The 16,157-nt window shown below is 31.8% G+C and overlaps 1 protein-coding gene across 1 annotated transcript; it reads left to right on the top strand.

Moving 5' to 3' along the window:
- Positions 1 to 2,603: 2,603 nt before the first annotated feature.
- On the top strand, positions 2,604 to 15,596 carry LOC144852877 (centrosomal protein CCDC61-like). Its single transcript, XM_078710915.1, has 16 exons — positions 2,604 to 2,718; positions 3,360 to 3,526; positions 4,097 to 4,179; positions 4,551 to 4,711; positions 6,775 to 6,880; positions 10,163 to 10,209; positions 10,891 to 11,107; positions 11,543 to 11,625; positions 11,711 to 11,934; positions 12,567 to 12,645; positions 12,801 to 12,877; positions 13,531 to 13,639; positions 13,916 to 13,973; positions 14,077 to 14,121; positions 14,608 to 14,695; positions 15,172 to 15,596. The coding sequence occupies exons 2-16, from the start codon at positions 3,385 to 3,387 to the stop codon at positions 15,258 to 15,260; spliced, it is 1,608 nt and encodes a 535-aa protein (XP_078567041.1). The 5' UTR covers positions 2,604 to 2,718; positions 3,360 to 3,384; the 3' UTR covers positions 15,261 to 15,596.
- Positions 15,597 to 16,157: the final 561 nt, after the last annotated feature.

Below are 16,157 nucleotides of genomic sequence, written 5' to 3'. Positions count from 1 at the left end.
CTGAATATTTGGTTTGGCTACAAGCCGAATGGAACCCGCTAGATCTCGATGACGTTAGTCTATGTTCTCGTGATTCGTTCCTTACGTTAAGACCCAAGCTTAAATTGTGATCTGTAAGAATTTCTGTTTGGTAGAAAGACTGTGGTAAACAATCCGACAGTTCAAAACTTGAATCCCTAATTGTAATGATAGGTATGTTGTGCGTCACTGCTCCTGCTAGTCGGTATAAAGAAAACCAACAGTTTAACGTATCGTCGTTCAGTAATAATATAAAAACTTCCGAAGATTTTATCTCTTCCAATGCGTCTTGAACGTTCTCCTCTTGTGGTGGGGGATCCGGGTGGGTTTGTACCCGGCAGTAACAAGAAAGTGAAGCTATGATTCTGTCCTTGGCAGTAACACCCTCACCAACATATTCTGAACGTCCACAGACATACACAACTTTACGTAGGCCTGCTAGTGGTGCAACCTCCTCTTCGATCTCAGACGGCTGAGTTTGATTTAGAAGGGGCTTGATGAGTTTCGAGAGTGAGTTTGCAATATCCGATCGTATCAATTTCGGGTAAATGTGAAGCAACTGTAACGCTGTAATAATATCCGAATTATGAGATTGCATCCATTCAAAAGCGTGGTTGTACGAGGACGGCAATTGTTGTACCGTTTCACAAGACTGCTCATCGCCTAAATCGATAGAAATTGCACCAAAGTGACGAAGAATGTTACTCGATTGCTGTCTGTCTTTTCTAAACACGTTCTTTGGCGCTTCTTCTTCTGTGCTTTCCTTACTTTGTCCAGTTGTCATAACGACTCTACAGCTCGGTCATTAAAGGCTCAATATATACAATATTAACGTGCGTTTACGAACAACATTTGAATTATGTCATTCTAAAGTCCTATTTCTTTATCGATGTTGCTCGAAGATTGCTGAATAACAAAATGATTAAATCAATATAACATGCTAAGTCATTTACATGACAGAAGTTAATAACCGGAGATCGCTTTTACATTTTTAGATAGACGATAGTCTCGCTTTCTTTCACCACCTGCCTATACTTCAGTACTATAATAAGATAACACGTGAATGTATATTTAATATGCTAATACACACATCCAGGATCCTTTATGAATTATTATCAAACAACAAAAAAGGCCTACTTGTTTCAGCGTGCTTCAGAGTATTATTGTGAAGTACTCAACTCTATAGTGTAAATGCTAGGATAAGCGTCTTCACAATCACGTCACGCGATCGAGTAAGTCGTATATGTATGGTTAGCGAGCGTATTATTCTAGCCTTCTCCTCCTCTTCTCCTTCAAATTATCATCACCGTTAGATAGCCTGAATGAGAGAATCGTGAAATAGCAATTAATATGCAAGATGAATAGATACATCGATACCAACCTAGCAACACTAACGAAACACTCACGTGACCTATTGATACGCACGAAACGAATCATATGTATCCGTTATATTATGGCGGACCGCGGTCCATGGTTATTAACTCGGTAGTATTATTCATAACACAGCCGTAGTAAACTAAATGCTTACATTACATAAATACAAAACAATAAACAATACATACAAATACCCAACAAAAAATAAATGTAATAGGCATAAATATAAAATTAATTAAATTTCAGTATAGAATTAGAATATAATTAATGTTCTATGCCTAATGTGTTTATAATAAATATAAATATTTAGAAAATGAAATACTTTGAAAATTATACAGAAAATGCTACTGTAAAGTTTAAATGAGATAGATATCATCTCCTAATTTTGAACCGTGGTTTTAGAGGCGTTCGACATACTATTACTCGGAATTTTCAGAATAATTATATATTATTCTATACAAAATTGCACATATCAGCCAAAAGCATGCTGAATTAAGACAATTGTACAGTTCATAAAAATAAGTAAAAAACCATCATCCTAAATTCATACAAGAAAACAAAATATAGCTAAAAATTTGAAGTGGGATTTGCTTTTATGTAATTAGTCAGGCCTATAGATTTTTGTTATTATCAATAATACTACTTTCTATGGACCAGAGTTTTCGAATTATAATGTTGTCAATTTGAGTATAAGCCTTTATAGATGCATGAATACACACAGGAGAGACGGTGTAAAATGTATGTGAAAGTTTGTGGGAAGAATTTAAAGAAAGTGGGCATGATTTAAAAAGACATTTGAGTACACACAGAGAGACATTGTGGGAAAACATTTTAAGATACCGGTAGTAAGCATTCGAAATGTCAATTGAGAATTTACACGACAGGAGAGAAACATTTAAAAATGTGTATAAATTGGTCCCTTTTATTCAAAATCTTTGATACCACACTACGCTAATATGACAATAATTAAGTGGCTATTTAAGGCCTTCCTGGTTAATATGTTACAAATGTTACATATCAGTGAGTAAAATGAAACAAAAATTGGTGCTTTATTTTGACCTGCCTAAAATTGTGAATATATTCTAATCTATAAAAAATAAATGTTTTGATATCGGAATAGGTTAAAACATGAAAACGGTGAAATTATTTTTTATCACCAAAAAATAAGTACGGGTTATGTGATGCGTTGAGGGCGCCTTTAGGCGGCAGTTCAAAAATAGAAGTTATGAAAGAAGCTGACAAAATTAAAATTGACGTGCATTTAATAATGAATACTTTACCTAGGCCTAGTCTAATTAAACAAGTATTTTAATCATTTAATTTTATGTAAGTGTGTGTATATATTATGTCGGTTGCTAGCCTACTTAATTAGCTAGGCATAGATAGAGGGCCGGGGCTAGGCCTGAGCGAGAGGTTAGGCCGGGGCCCGCGTGTACGGGGTGTAGCCTGTTATGTAGGCAGGCACCTATCTATTCATCTAGGCCGCGTAGGGCAGGGAGGGTCAGGACAGGGGCAGCCAAGTCCTACCTAGGCTAGGCTTAGGTCATAACAAGCCTAGACTGAGTGGTATACCTAGTCTATAGTCTAGCTTTGTACTAAGCCTACTGTGTAGTAGATAATAGGCCTATAATACTTAATAGTAGTATGTTATATTCAAAATACCTTTGATGTTGTCATAATATAGACCTACCTAGGCCTATAAAGTATATATTTCTCAGTTCACTGCTGATATTAGGCTAGGTAAGCTGTGTTATATTTTGGCCGACGGGGGATATTTTTACCATGTAGGCCTAGTGTAAGTTCTATTTATTTGTTGTTAGCCAAAACCGTTCAATTCATTTCAATGTAAATGTTTTTTATATATTTACAAATGTCATGAAAATAAATTGACTTACTTATCATCCATGACATTTGTTTGTGTTTAAAATTCACTTTAATAAATCTCTTATTTATTTCATATACTGTAGACACGCAATAGTACTGTAAGTAAAGATGGACAACAATAGTTGTGTGTTTATGTTCCGTGGCATGGAGTATGTTGTCACAGCAACTGTGCAAAATGATGACCAGCTCATGGTAGAGGTCGAGGATCGTCTTTCAGCGGACCAATGGCGTAATACCTTTGATGCAACTTGTAAGTGAAGTCTGAGCCTATCTTGGAGTGTGGGAGAAGCGTTGAGTTGCTTGTTGAATGTATTTACTAGGCCTACTACTGTAAATAAGGAGATAAGAATAACTCCTTCTTTCAAGAAATCTCATACAGTAATATCTTTTGTATAGTATAGTCAAATTGATTATTCACTTTATTTAATCTATCACACTCTTGAATGTTGGGGTCCTCCTGAAGACCAAGTCCTATCAATAGTAATCAAGCCCTACCAGTATAAAGTGTAAATTATACAAAATAGGATATATTTATTATATTTATATTTTCATTATTTTAAAATCATACTTTTTGGGTGATTTTGGAGTACAAAATCTTAAATAATCGATCAGTCTAAAAATGTACAATGCATCAATAATGTCTGTATTGTGTCACCTTGTAAGTTTGTGTCAAGACATATACAATTTTGACGCAATTATTAATACATAGATTTTGAGCATTTTCTTATGACAAAATCGCTCTCATCGAGTAAATTAATCACAAATTTGATAACAATCATTTTATTCTAGCATAACTTTTTGGAAACATATTTATTTTTAGATATAGAAGATTTGACCCACAAAACAGGAAATTTTAAACAGTTTTCAATTTTTGTCAATATGTTAAAATCAGCAATTTCCAAGGTAGGTAAGATATGTCAGCTGTTGACCAAGTCCGACTGACCAAAACCAAAAGTATCATACCAACCGACCCATGTTTTTCAATTTAAATGCAGCAACAACATTTTTTTTTTTGGATAATTGAATTTTTTAGTTAATATAATATTGTATTCCTATATATCCTGTACGGTATATAAAATATTTGTTTAAAGATATATTGTCCCCCTAAAAAATATATTTATTTTTCAATTTTTTTTTAATATGCCATTTTTATTTTTCACCTAATAGTTATTCGCTTTGACCAAAACTGGATTGAAAAAAAAAAATTTACCTAAAAGAGTGTAATTTAAAGCAAAAAAATAACTTAAATTATGTTTCTTTTGTCCTTTTATAAGACTAGTGAATCTGTCAACCTCGACCTGCTAACGTATGCTGATCTTGAATCGTTACGGAATTCAAAAGCAGGTGTCGCCAGTCGAACTATTCCAAGTTCACAAAAGGTTGCACTCAACTCAAAACGTTATTTGATCGTTACTTACACTGTTGAGTTTGATAGGTATGCATATTTGTTCATGAAAATGTCATAACCCAAAGGCTACTGACTTTGTAATCATTTAAAACTTAGCTACAGGCATGAATTTTCAGATATATTTTGTTAAATGTATAAAATATATATAATTTATGGTATAATAATAATATAACTTTATTGAACAGACGCTTTTAGAACAGCGGCACACGTTTTATGACGGTGCGTTCATAAGTTTAAAGAAAAAAGAAAAGGAAATGAATTATACAATAGTGAAAAAGTACAACACTTAACTTTGATGGAGTATAGGCCTACTGTATATAAGTATATTTATTCATTATTATTATTATTTATGTTCTTGTTAATACTGTATTATTATGAACGTTAATTGTAATTTATTTACAGTGGTACTATTTTTATTATTATTTATGTTTTCCTAATTATTTTTATACTTTAGTCTTATTTTTAGTATTTTATTAACATTTTTATCTTAGAAAAATCATGATTTATGTTTTGAGAGTTAAAATGAATATAAATTTTTAAGAAGAAACCTCCATGTAACAGTTAAGTGTTGTTTACAGTGATAAAATAATTAATAATATGAAAGGCCTAAAATAAACCAAACTTAGCATTTGTAAAAATTAACAAATTAAAGTATGAAGTTAAACATAAGAAAATAAACATTTAAAATCAACGACTACAGTAAACACAAATAGTAATTTTAAAAAGAGATTTACAGAGATGTACACCAGTCTTTCTCTGTAACATTAAATACAATAATAGCGAAAATTAATAAACAAAATTATAAAGCAACAATGCAAATTAGCTATTTTTTAACTCGGATCTTTTTTTCCAGGCAACTTTAAGAAAATTCTTACAGTACTTGTCAAATGCTGTCAAGACAGCTTTACTAGGATCCAAGTTAATATCCCCCCCTAAAACTATAGTAGTTTTTCCATTAACATCAGCATTTATAAAATGTTCCCATGTTGCAGACTCATCCAAATTTTCAAGGTCATTATTTAGCTTCACTAATTGGATCTCCCTTATAGCATTAAAAGCTTGGCAATTAAATAAAAAGTGTTGTACATTTTCTATTTCACCACTCTGACATAAAGTGCAGTGGCCAGATATTTCTTTAGACCATTTACAGGTTCGTCCATCTAGAGGTAAAGTGTTGGATCTTAATTTAAATTTTAAGCTTGCACCTGTGAAATTCGTTTTATCAAGAAGATAACTCTCAAGGCTAGGACTTTCTTTTAGTTTAGAGTAATCTTCAAGGGATGACTTTTGGTTTATATTATTTAACCAATCCAAAGTGTATGCATCTGCAACATGATCATCTATGGTTTTAACAGAGAATGAATTAAAAGTATAATTTTCAGTATCAAAAACTTGTTCAAACATATTTAAGTCCTGGCATTTATCTAAAGTTTCTTTACATAAAGCTAAAAAGTTGTATTTTAAAGAATCAAAATCACTGTTAAGTTGAAACATGCAATGGAGTGAAATATTAGGCCATCTATTTACATTCATATTTATAACACGTTTGAGGTATTTGATTTTAGTAATTTCATGTGTTTTTGATAATGGACTCCATCCTAAATCACCATATAGTGCTTGTTGCGGTGTGCATCTCGGAGCTTTTAGCAGGAATCTGGCCATTTGTAGCTGTAATTTTTCTAAATTGTAAATATCGCTTTTTGGTATCATCATTTGAATCATCCAGGCTCCATAACAAAATGATGGAGATCCTGAAATGATCTGATTTTTGTGTCTGCCTTTTTCATTTAAACTTATTTATACAATTGATTTTGTCCGTTTCCGAAATTAAAGTAAAATGAATGAATGATAATCCAAAAAAAAACGCAAACATTTCTCTTAAAATGGCAACATTCAGATTTTTGTTAATAGTTTAAGCTGAAGATCATGTCATACTGTATTATATCTGGTGACTCCTACCAAACACAAATTTCAAGTTACACTGTACAAACATTTACTGACATTTAAATTCAATACCCCGTATATAAATAATAAAAAAGAATGTACTTGGTACAGTTTCAATTGGTAAATTGATCTTTTTTGTGCTTTAGAATCCACTACCCGCTCCCGTTAACATACCAAGGAAAACCAGATCCTGTGCTTTTACAGAACACAGTACGTGACTTAAAATTGGAGATTAAGCATTTGAAGAAACAGGTAATGTATTATCACAAATTATTAAATAACATTCTGTAATCAAAATCATGTTATGTTTGGGCCAGTAAACAATTTTGTTACTGGCCCGAATTCAAAAGTAATAACATTTTGTAAATAGAATCATGTTTATGTTATATTTGGGCCAGTAAACAATTTTGTTACTGGCCCAAATTCAATTTTGCAAGCCATCAATAAACTTTAACACAAAGCAAAGCACTGACATTTGTTTTATCTTATCTAATAATCTTTCTTTCTTTCTCTAAATTAAAAAAATGGGTTCAAGTCCTGTCATATCTCAGGATTTTGACCACTCCACTCCCAAAGACTTGTAATAAGTCTTTGTTTATGTAGAGCATCTTGTGTATATGTTTGTCTTGTGAACAGGATTGCCACCTTTGAGAAGGATAATGAATGAATTCACTTGTGGTTATTCTTGGCAATTTGCATAAAATGAGAATTAAAAAAAAAAAATTGATATACAGTATATATATATATAAACTAAAAATCCAACAATAATATTATTACTTAACCGAGCCAAATGTTATGACCATCCAGGCTAAAGAAAAGTGGTGTATAATTGGAGGCAACTTTAAATAAAGTGGTCCTCAATTGAATGAAAGACCTTACATTGCAGTAGTTATTATTTTAGACTCAATATCAAATTAGTCGTACGTGACTAACTTTAATTTAAATTAAGACATTTTTTTTTATTGAGATTATAAAAGTGAATGTGTTTGATGCTCATTCATATTTATTATATATAATTGCTGTTTATATTACAATAGAAAACAGCCACTAATTGAGGTCTTATTGTAATTCATCCTTGAATACAAGAATTATACTGACATTCATAATTATCCCCATGGTCGCTCAATTGTTCTTTTACAAGTCAATTTTTATTCATGATATTGAAACCTATTGTTGAAAAATGAATTATCATATAAAGACTAGCAATTATAACTCAGTGAGGTTGCACTTAGTTCTCAGTGTTTATGTACTATAACTGCTAGTGTACTTATTCAATTTGTGAAAATTATATTGTTTTAAAGATGTATTGTCCCCCAAAAACATGAAAAATGAAGATTAATTAAATCAGACTTTGAATAGGTTATTTTGTAGTTAATTGCACTTCCGTAGAAAAAAAAACGGGGAAAAAATGTTTTCACTTATAAAATAACATAATAAATAGTTAAATTCAACCAAAATTCCATTGGCTGGCAGCCAATTTGACCCTTTTTTGCTTTAAATCACAGTTTTTAAGGTAAATAAATTTTGTTTAGATCCAATTTTTGGTCAAAGTGGATAACTATTATGTGGGATTAAAATGGCATATTCAACAACAAAAAATGTGAAAAATTATTTTTCAAGGGGACAATTTTTTTATTTGAGATGCTTCACATTTGGGATAGTAGCATACCATCTATGAGCGCTCACAAGAGGCCCCAGAGCATGAGCAGCTCAGTGTTGGAGGGTCCCTTTGGAATAGTGGTATTGGTACCTAATACCAAATGTGCTAAGCTGCCAAGAAACATGAGTAGAGTATAAGTAAAAAGCGACTATACAATGTTACAATACAATAATAAAAAAAGCAACTTAAACAACTATTAAAATATATAGAAAAAAATACATAAATTAACTTAATTACCCTGACCTCCCTTTTTTTCTTCAGAAAGAATATTTAAATTAGGATTAGATTTTATTAAAATTATTTATTAATAAATGTACAGTAGAAAATTCAGTAATTTAAAAAAATTTACCATATGAGTAAAATGTATCTACACTTAATTTCCCTCTCTGCTATTATGTTCTCTACTTCCTAGAAGGAGCAACATTTTTAGAACATTTTCTTTTGATTGAAAAAAAATAAATTTCTGAATTTCAGAGACGAATTTGCATAAGTTAATTATAAGTAAAACCATCACACTTCACAATTTATTCATTACATTATTGTAATTAAAGATGTTTTGCTCTTGTTTAATGAAATAATATTCATTAGATTTTGTTGACAATGACTTATTAAATTTAAATTGTAAAGAGAGAGTTTACCAGGACTGGGGATGATTTTTAACTACATTAAATTTGAACCCCGTCCTAGGACAGGTATCTTTGCTAGTACAGTATGGTATATGATTTAAAGATGTATTGTCCCCCAAAAACATGAAAAATGAAGATTAATTAAATCAGACTTTGAATAGGTTAATTTGTAGTTTTAATAAAGTTAATCACTTCCGTAGAAAACAAAACGAAAAAATAATGTTTTCACTTATAAAATAACATAATAAATGGTTAAATTCAACCAAAAATCCATTGGCTGGCAGCCAATTTGACCATTTTTTTGCTTTAATTTCCAGTTTTTTTCAGGTAAATAAATTTTTTTTTTATCCAATTTTTGGTCAAAGTCAATAACTATTATGTGACATTAAAATGGCATATTCAAAAAAAAAAATTTTTTTAATTATTTTTCAGGGGGACAATACATCTTTAAGCAAAATTTGGACACAATTAATTATTGAAAATCTTTATCAATGCAGTCTCAGTTTAATCTCACCACCTAATTTTTGCGAAATTTCGTACCCAGGCCATCCTTCCTGGACTATACTCATAGGTAAATCTTGCTGGCTTAACCTGCTTCGGGTGAACACTGGTCACTACCATACATCAAGCATGCAATGGTCTTCAATTGCAGTAGTTAGAACGCTTAAAGTTATATTTGGTTCATTTTTAGTTTTTCAATCTCTTTTAGTTTTTTCTTTGATTTATTTTTAATTTAACAAATTGAATCAAGATTTTGGTATAATGCGCTATATTAAATGTAACTACAATAACTTACTTTGAAAATAATTACGAGATTGAGATTTCTGCCCCCTCAAGGAATCAGCAAAGATTGGCTAATTATTTTAATCTGTTGTTTGTTAGATGTAGCATTTATACTGGTCTAATCCATGTAAGTTTTTCATTAACTAAAGTGGATTTTTAATCAGCCGTGTATACATTAAATCATCATCTCGTTAGCAAACATGTCAACGAGACTAAATTAATTAATAATTTAATAATGAAAGCACTGACAATATTAAAGAAAGTAGCAATTAATTTTGAACGTTTGATTAAATTATAGAAAAGAAAATATATCCTATTTTGGGACTTCTAATTTTTAGAAAGGTTTCTAATTAATTTTTAAAAATCAACTTACAACATACCGTACTTATATTTTATACTAGTTAGTAGTTATCTTTATTAAACAAAAATTCTGGATAAAAAAACACATTTTGTTTTCATTTTTAGCTCCAGCCAGAATTCAGGAATGTGGAGCTTCACAGATTACAAAAGGAGTAAGTACTCTTCCCTACTTTACAATATATTAATATGTGTTCAAGACCTGTCATTGCCATCCTTCAGATGGGACATTACGCTGTTGGCTTATTATGATAGATACTGCTCTATGTGGCTACTATGGACCTAATGCTGTGTCTTCATTTGCCGACAGTCATTTGTTTATATAATTCTATTCATATTTTTAGTTCGTAAGATCTCTTTAGATTCATTGGTTAAACGCTTTTTTTGTATTCATTCTGTAAATTGTATGTAAACCAACCAACCAAATTTCATTTGTACTCCATTGTTAAAATGACAATAAATAATATCGTATCAGTATATTTATTGGGAATAAATGATATTGGAGCTTACTAAAGTATTCACTTACTAATTGTCTATTGTATTCACCACTTACAGTAGAACTTCTGAATTGAGGTTGGCCAATAGAAGGGGTTTTACTGTGTATTGAACACTTTCAATGTGCTGTGACGAATTCATTTATGAAGTTTAAGAAAGAAAACAGTTGGTTGATGAGAATTGCATAATGACATCCAGTCACAGTCATACAGTTACTACTTTTCACTCGTTCTATAAATTGTTATTGAATAAAATGTATTGCGCAGTGAGCTATAATTCCAACCAATCATCATCCTTCTACTGGCTTGTTATGTCATTATAATGAGTTATTTATTCTCTAGTTATGAAATCCTTTTACGAGAGAAGCAAGAAATAGAAGCGTCATTTCTCCAGTTTAGGCGAGAATTGAAAACAACAACAAAAGGATCATCGGTAAAAGAAATACGCTTTCTCAAAAATGCTATAAAAAATTCAGAAGAAGAATTAATGAATGAGAGACGAAAGTTTCAACGATCAACTGCCAAAAGAAATCAAGAGTTTAAAGATTTAGTCGAAGAGGTAAAGAAACTTAAAGGAAAATATATGTAGTGATACCTTCTGCAACTACCCCAATTTCACAGATAATGTGTTGTAGTACTGCATCATGCAATAACATACCTAGACTATTATACTTTATATTTTAGTAGTTATTTTAAAAATTTATTTGATATTATGTTGATGAGGTGTATTTTATACAAAACTTGTGGCCAACATAAGATACTAAAATAAATTGTGAAACCTTACCAACCAACAATATTATAGAGGGCGCTGGACCTTTTTAAATTCTTTCCTGTCTATATTGAACCAATTAAAAAATTCATATGGTTGTCACTTTAATTGTAAATTACTTAATTACCCTTGCTTACTTATGAAGGGACTTTAATTTCCTTAAGTATGTACTTATTGCCTATTTATATGGAGTTTAAAAACTAACGTTTATTTTTTATATCCTAGGTAGAGGAACTTCGGGCCAGCGAAAGAAATTTAAGAGTCCGAGTAAAAAGCCTTACAAATGAACTAGCTGTCTATAAACGAAGGTAGTACAATTTTATTTATTCTTTTCAAGTACCCCTTTGTACTACCTTCCAAACATATTTACATTCCTATCTCTGTCTATCTTAGAAATGGAAGAGCTACCAGATCGCCTATTCTACCTCCCTCTCGGTCATCTCATCGCAAACCAGCACGTCAGCCGTTAAGCACGCAAGATAGGGCGCGTGAAGCTTCCAGACAAAGGTCATTATCCCGTGAAAGAGCTTTCACACGAGAACCAAGGCGTAGATCTACCTCACGAGGACGTACTCCATCCGTGTCTTCTATAGGTAGTCGGTCTCCTTCACCAGCAGGTAAAATTGATTGCATGTCATAGGTGGATCCATGGTGTGCCTGTGCCATGCCCTCCCCCTCTAAATTGTAAAAAATAAAATAGGTGCAGTACTACATTTTTAGTCTATATACTTTACAGCAGAGCCTTACTAAGGGGACACCTTCAGGACCCAACAAAGTGTCCCCTTAATAGTCAAAGTCAGCAAAAATAATCACTAAAAAAAGAAAGTATAATTCGGCTACAGAGACACTTGAAGAACTCAAATGGAATCATTTTGAATGTAAACTTACCTACAATGAAAAAGTCTTAAAAGATTGTTGTGATAATATATTTGTATTTCTTTCATATGGCCTCGTGGAAAAACACATTTTGTAAACGAGCCTCCGTTTTAAAATAAAGATTTTATTATTATTATTATTATATAAGAATGAGTTCTTCTGTTACCTCTTTATTGATATGTAAGTATCTTGTGTCAGGCCACAAAGTTAATTGTTTTGCTCTACTCAGTACATTGAGAATGCTTCTCGAAAAATTAAGCAAATAATTTTTGGATGAGCTCCTGGCATTTATATCTCAAGACAATACTATACAGTAATATAATTCAAAACAAAATTACAGTTTTTTCTTCCTTAAATGTTGTTTTTACTGCAGGTGCTCGTGTTCCTCGCTTTAATCCAACAGCTTACATTGAGGACAAAAAGAAACGGCAACAAGAAGCCAAGTCTAAAGTGTAAGTACTTATAACTTATACATTTTGTTAAAGATATCCTGAATTTGTCATCCGTACCAATTGATATGAAAAAAAATGAAAAAAAAAATAAACCAGAACACTCAATAAATAACATATATTCATTGTATTAAAATCCATTTTGTTTTCTTGTTTAGAGAAAGACACAAAAGGTTTAATATGTCTGGTATAGGTTCACAGGAAAGAGGAAGGTCAAGGTCACGGACAAAGTCAGGTAATATGTCAAAAGTTGAAGCTAGACCGTGCCAAAAGATAGAAATTGAGGTTTCACTAGTAAGGGCGTGTGGCGCAGTGTGTTGGATCTTCGACTACTGATCGTGAGATCGAGGTTCGAATCCAACTCCCGCCGCATTGCTTGTATCCTTAGGCAAGATACTTTACCTACATTTGCCTCTCTCCATCCAGGTGTATAAATGGGAACCTGGTTAGATGAAGACACAACTTTGCGCTGATTACTAGCTGCATTATGGGAGTATGTTTCCATACGTGTTTGATAAAAAAAAAATGACTGGGGTAATAATGTTCAGCGCTTAGAGGTTTCACAACATTAGGCGCTATATAAATCCAGGATATTATTATTATTATTATTAACCCAACCTCATTTTCATTTTATCGGCACCATTTAATGGCCCAAAAGTTGCAACCATCTCCCAAACACCTGGAAGAAGAAAAATACAATTATTTGCAAAAAAAGTTTGATTGTATTTTGCACACTAAAGAATGCATGCGTAGGTTACAGCAGTATCTTTATGAAATTAAAATGTTGTATTAATGACAAATTAAAATTATTTGTATAATAAATTTAGAAAACATTTAAGTATTTAAACATTATGGAATGAAATGAATATTGTCGTATTTATCCAACAGGTAGCAGGAATTACAGACCGTCTTCAATTGAGAGTCGAGGTAGTCGTCGGTCTTCTGCTGGTTTAAGTGATATCGACTACTTTTCAGATGCATCTCAGGGTAAGAATAGGTATGTATGATTTGGACATGTGTTTTTAGGCTTTCATGTCACAACTGTAAAGGCCAATTTACACAGACAAGCGGAAACGGTAATAAAAATATAGGATCTATGTCATTCCTTATGACCATTTACACACAACGCGGAGTGGACAATGATTTCCACTTGGGATAGATACAGATTCTACTTAGGACAAGCTACATGATTTTCCGCTTACCGTTATCGCTCATCTGTGTAACACCACTTGTTTCAGTACTTTCTAATTATCAATCTTTCTTATTATGATAGGAAAAGGCCTGGTGTTTCAAAACCTAGTAGGACATCGTATTGGGACAGCCCAAACATGGTATGTAAAATATGCATTTTAGGTAATTAAATATTTTGTTGTAATAAAAATGTATTGTTACAATACAGTACTTTAAAAACAATGTATTTTCTTTTATTTTAAGGTATACCAAAGGAAGAAAAATAACAGTGTTTCGAAGCCAAGGAGATATCCTTTAATACTTTATAAAAGCACATTTAAAATGTGTTGAGTTAGGGGGTGCTTCAAATAGGGTGATTTCACCAGGTATAGTATACCTGCAATATTTTATGCAAAAAATATTGAACTTTGAACTTCAGGTTTTATTTTTTAAGTACAAAAAAATTGAAGAAAATATTTAGATCACATTCTATGGAGAGCAAAGCTCTTTTTCTTTGAAACAAAAACATGATACCTGACAAATATAGAAATATATTTATAATAGCGCTAACCCGCATTTAAAAAAACAGTTTAACTCCCTTTTTGATAGATCACTGCCATTTTTTCTATGTCACAATCAAGTCACAGAGAGTTCATGACCCCAAGCATGGTATGTACTGTGCTACCATATTTAACTTATAGTTATCATAAATTTGCTAGATAGTGCCCATCCATTAGATGGGTAACGATTACGTACAACAGTATACATATGGAAGAAGCTTAACATAGTAATACAGTAATGAGTACACCAAACCCAGAGAGTGATCACGTAAGGTTACGTAAGCCACTTGCTGATACAAGCAATACTCGCAAAAGTTATCATGGTAAGTCTACACTTTTACGCTTTTAAGACAGATACTAAAGAATAATATTTCTGTCTTTTTTAGGTTATTTTGTTCTGTTTAAGATGATTTGTTAGGTTTAAAGTTGTGATTCCGCATCTGGTTGTAATTGTAATATTTATTGCCATCCATATAAAAAAAAGTAGACAGATCAAACAATTAGGTTTACAGCTCTGTGTACACTATCAAACTAGTTTGACAAAAATAAGTGTGATGTGCCCAAATATGGTAGTGATATGCCCAAATATGGTAGTGATATAACATCATCATGTCCATATATGTTCACATTACATTTTTTTGTCACATAAAATTTGATAGTGTAGAGAGAGGTTAATATATATATATATTTCCCTTTGTTGATGTTCTTGTCTCGTATTTCTATATGTAGTCCATTCTTTAAGTGGTTGTAAAGTGTGAATTGAAATAAAAATGAGAAAAATAAATAAATTTATTTACAGATGACTATTACGACAGAACGGCTGAGATGTCTGACATTGATGCAAGGTTGGTAGCTCTGCAAGAATTCATGAAAACCAACATTGATTGACAAACCGAAACATAGTCAAGTCTCTCTGATTGAAGACCACGCAAAACAAACACTACGTTTCTCATACAGCTATTGGCGCAGAGTGGAAAGTGCATGGACATGCTTCGCAACTTTTCATTCTTTCAAGTTGGCAAATAATTCTGGAAACTTTGTACAGTATTTCATATATGAAACCATAATGCAAGACTTGTACATAATTTCTTCTGTCACAACTGTAAACTATTTTGAATTTTATCAGTTTGTAGAAATTGTAAATATATTTTTCTGACATTTGACAAAGTTGTAATACAATGTAGTGCGGTAACAATGTGTAAATATATTTTTAATTAACAGGTATTTTTTTGCAGATATATTTCTTACCATTTTATGTGTTATCAGAGACTATTAATGTTTGTGGTGTGCAGTTTCACCAAAACTAAAGTATTATTTTCCAACCTAATATATATCTGGATTTCATTTCTTGGGTTGCATGAAACCTTTTTTTTATTCCCCATCTTTTAAAACATTTTTTATAACTTATGCTAATTTTTTATTTTATTTTTTTTATTTATTCAACTTCTCACTAACACTGTTAGTGAGGGATCGGGACCAACAGGTGGTAAACACCTCTAAAAACGGTCCAGTCTCAATTGCACAGTGGCTGTGTGTGACAGTGGCTGTGTTTTAATAACCTCCATCCATGCATAAAGCCCTGTCTACACTATCAAACTAGTTTGACAAAAAAGTGTGATGTGCCCAAATATGGTATTGATATGATCAAATATGGTAGTGATATGACATCTCCATGTCCATATATGGGCACATCACATTTTTTTGTCACATAAAGATTGATAGTAACATTCATATATCTTTTCTTTTTGTACTTCGTAAAATGTATTTTTTCACTTGGTCTCATGT

Source organism: Antedon bifida, chromosome 9 (genome assembly GCF_963402885.1).
Source record: "Antedon bifida chromosome 9, ecAntBifi1.1, whole genome shotgun sequence".
NCBI lineage: Eukaryota > Metazoa > Echinodermata > Crinoidea > Comatulida > Antedonidae > Antedon > Antedon bifida.
Note: the sequence above shows the minus strand (reverse complement) of the source record. Positions and strands in the feature narration are given on the sequence as shown.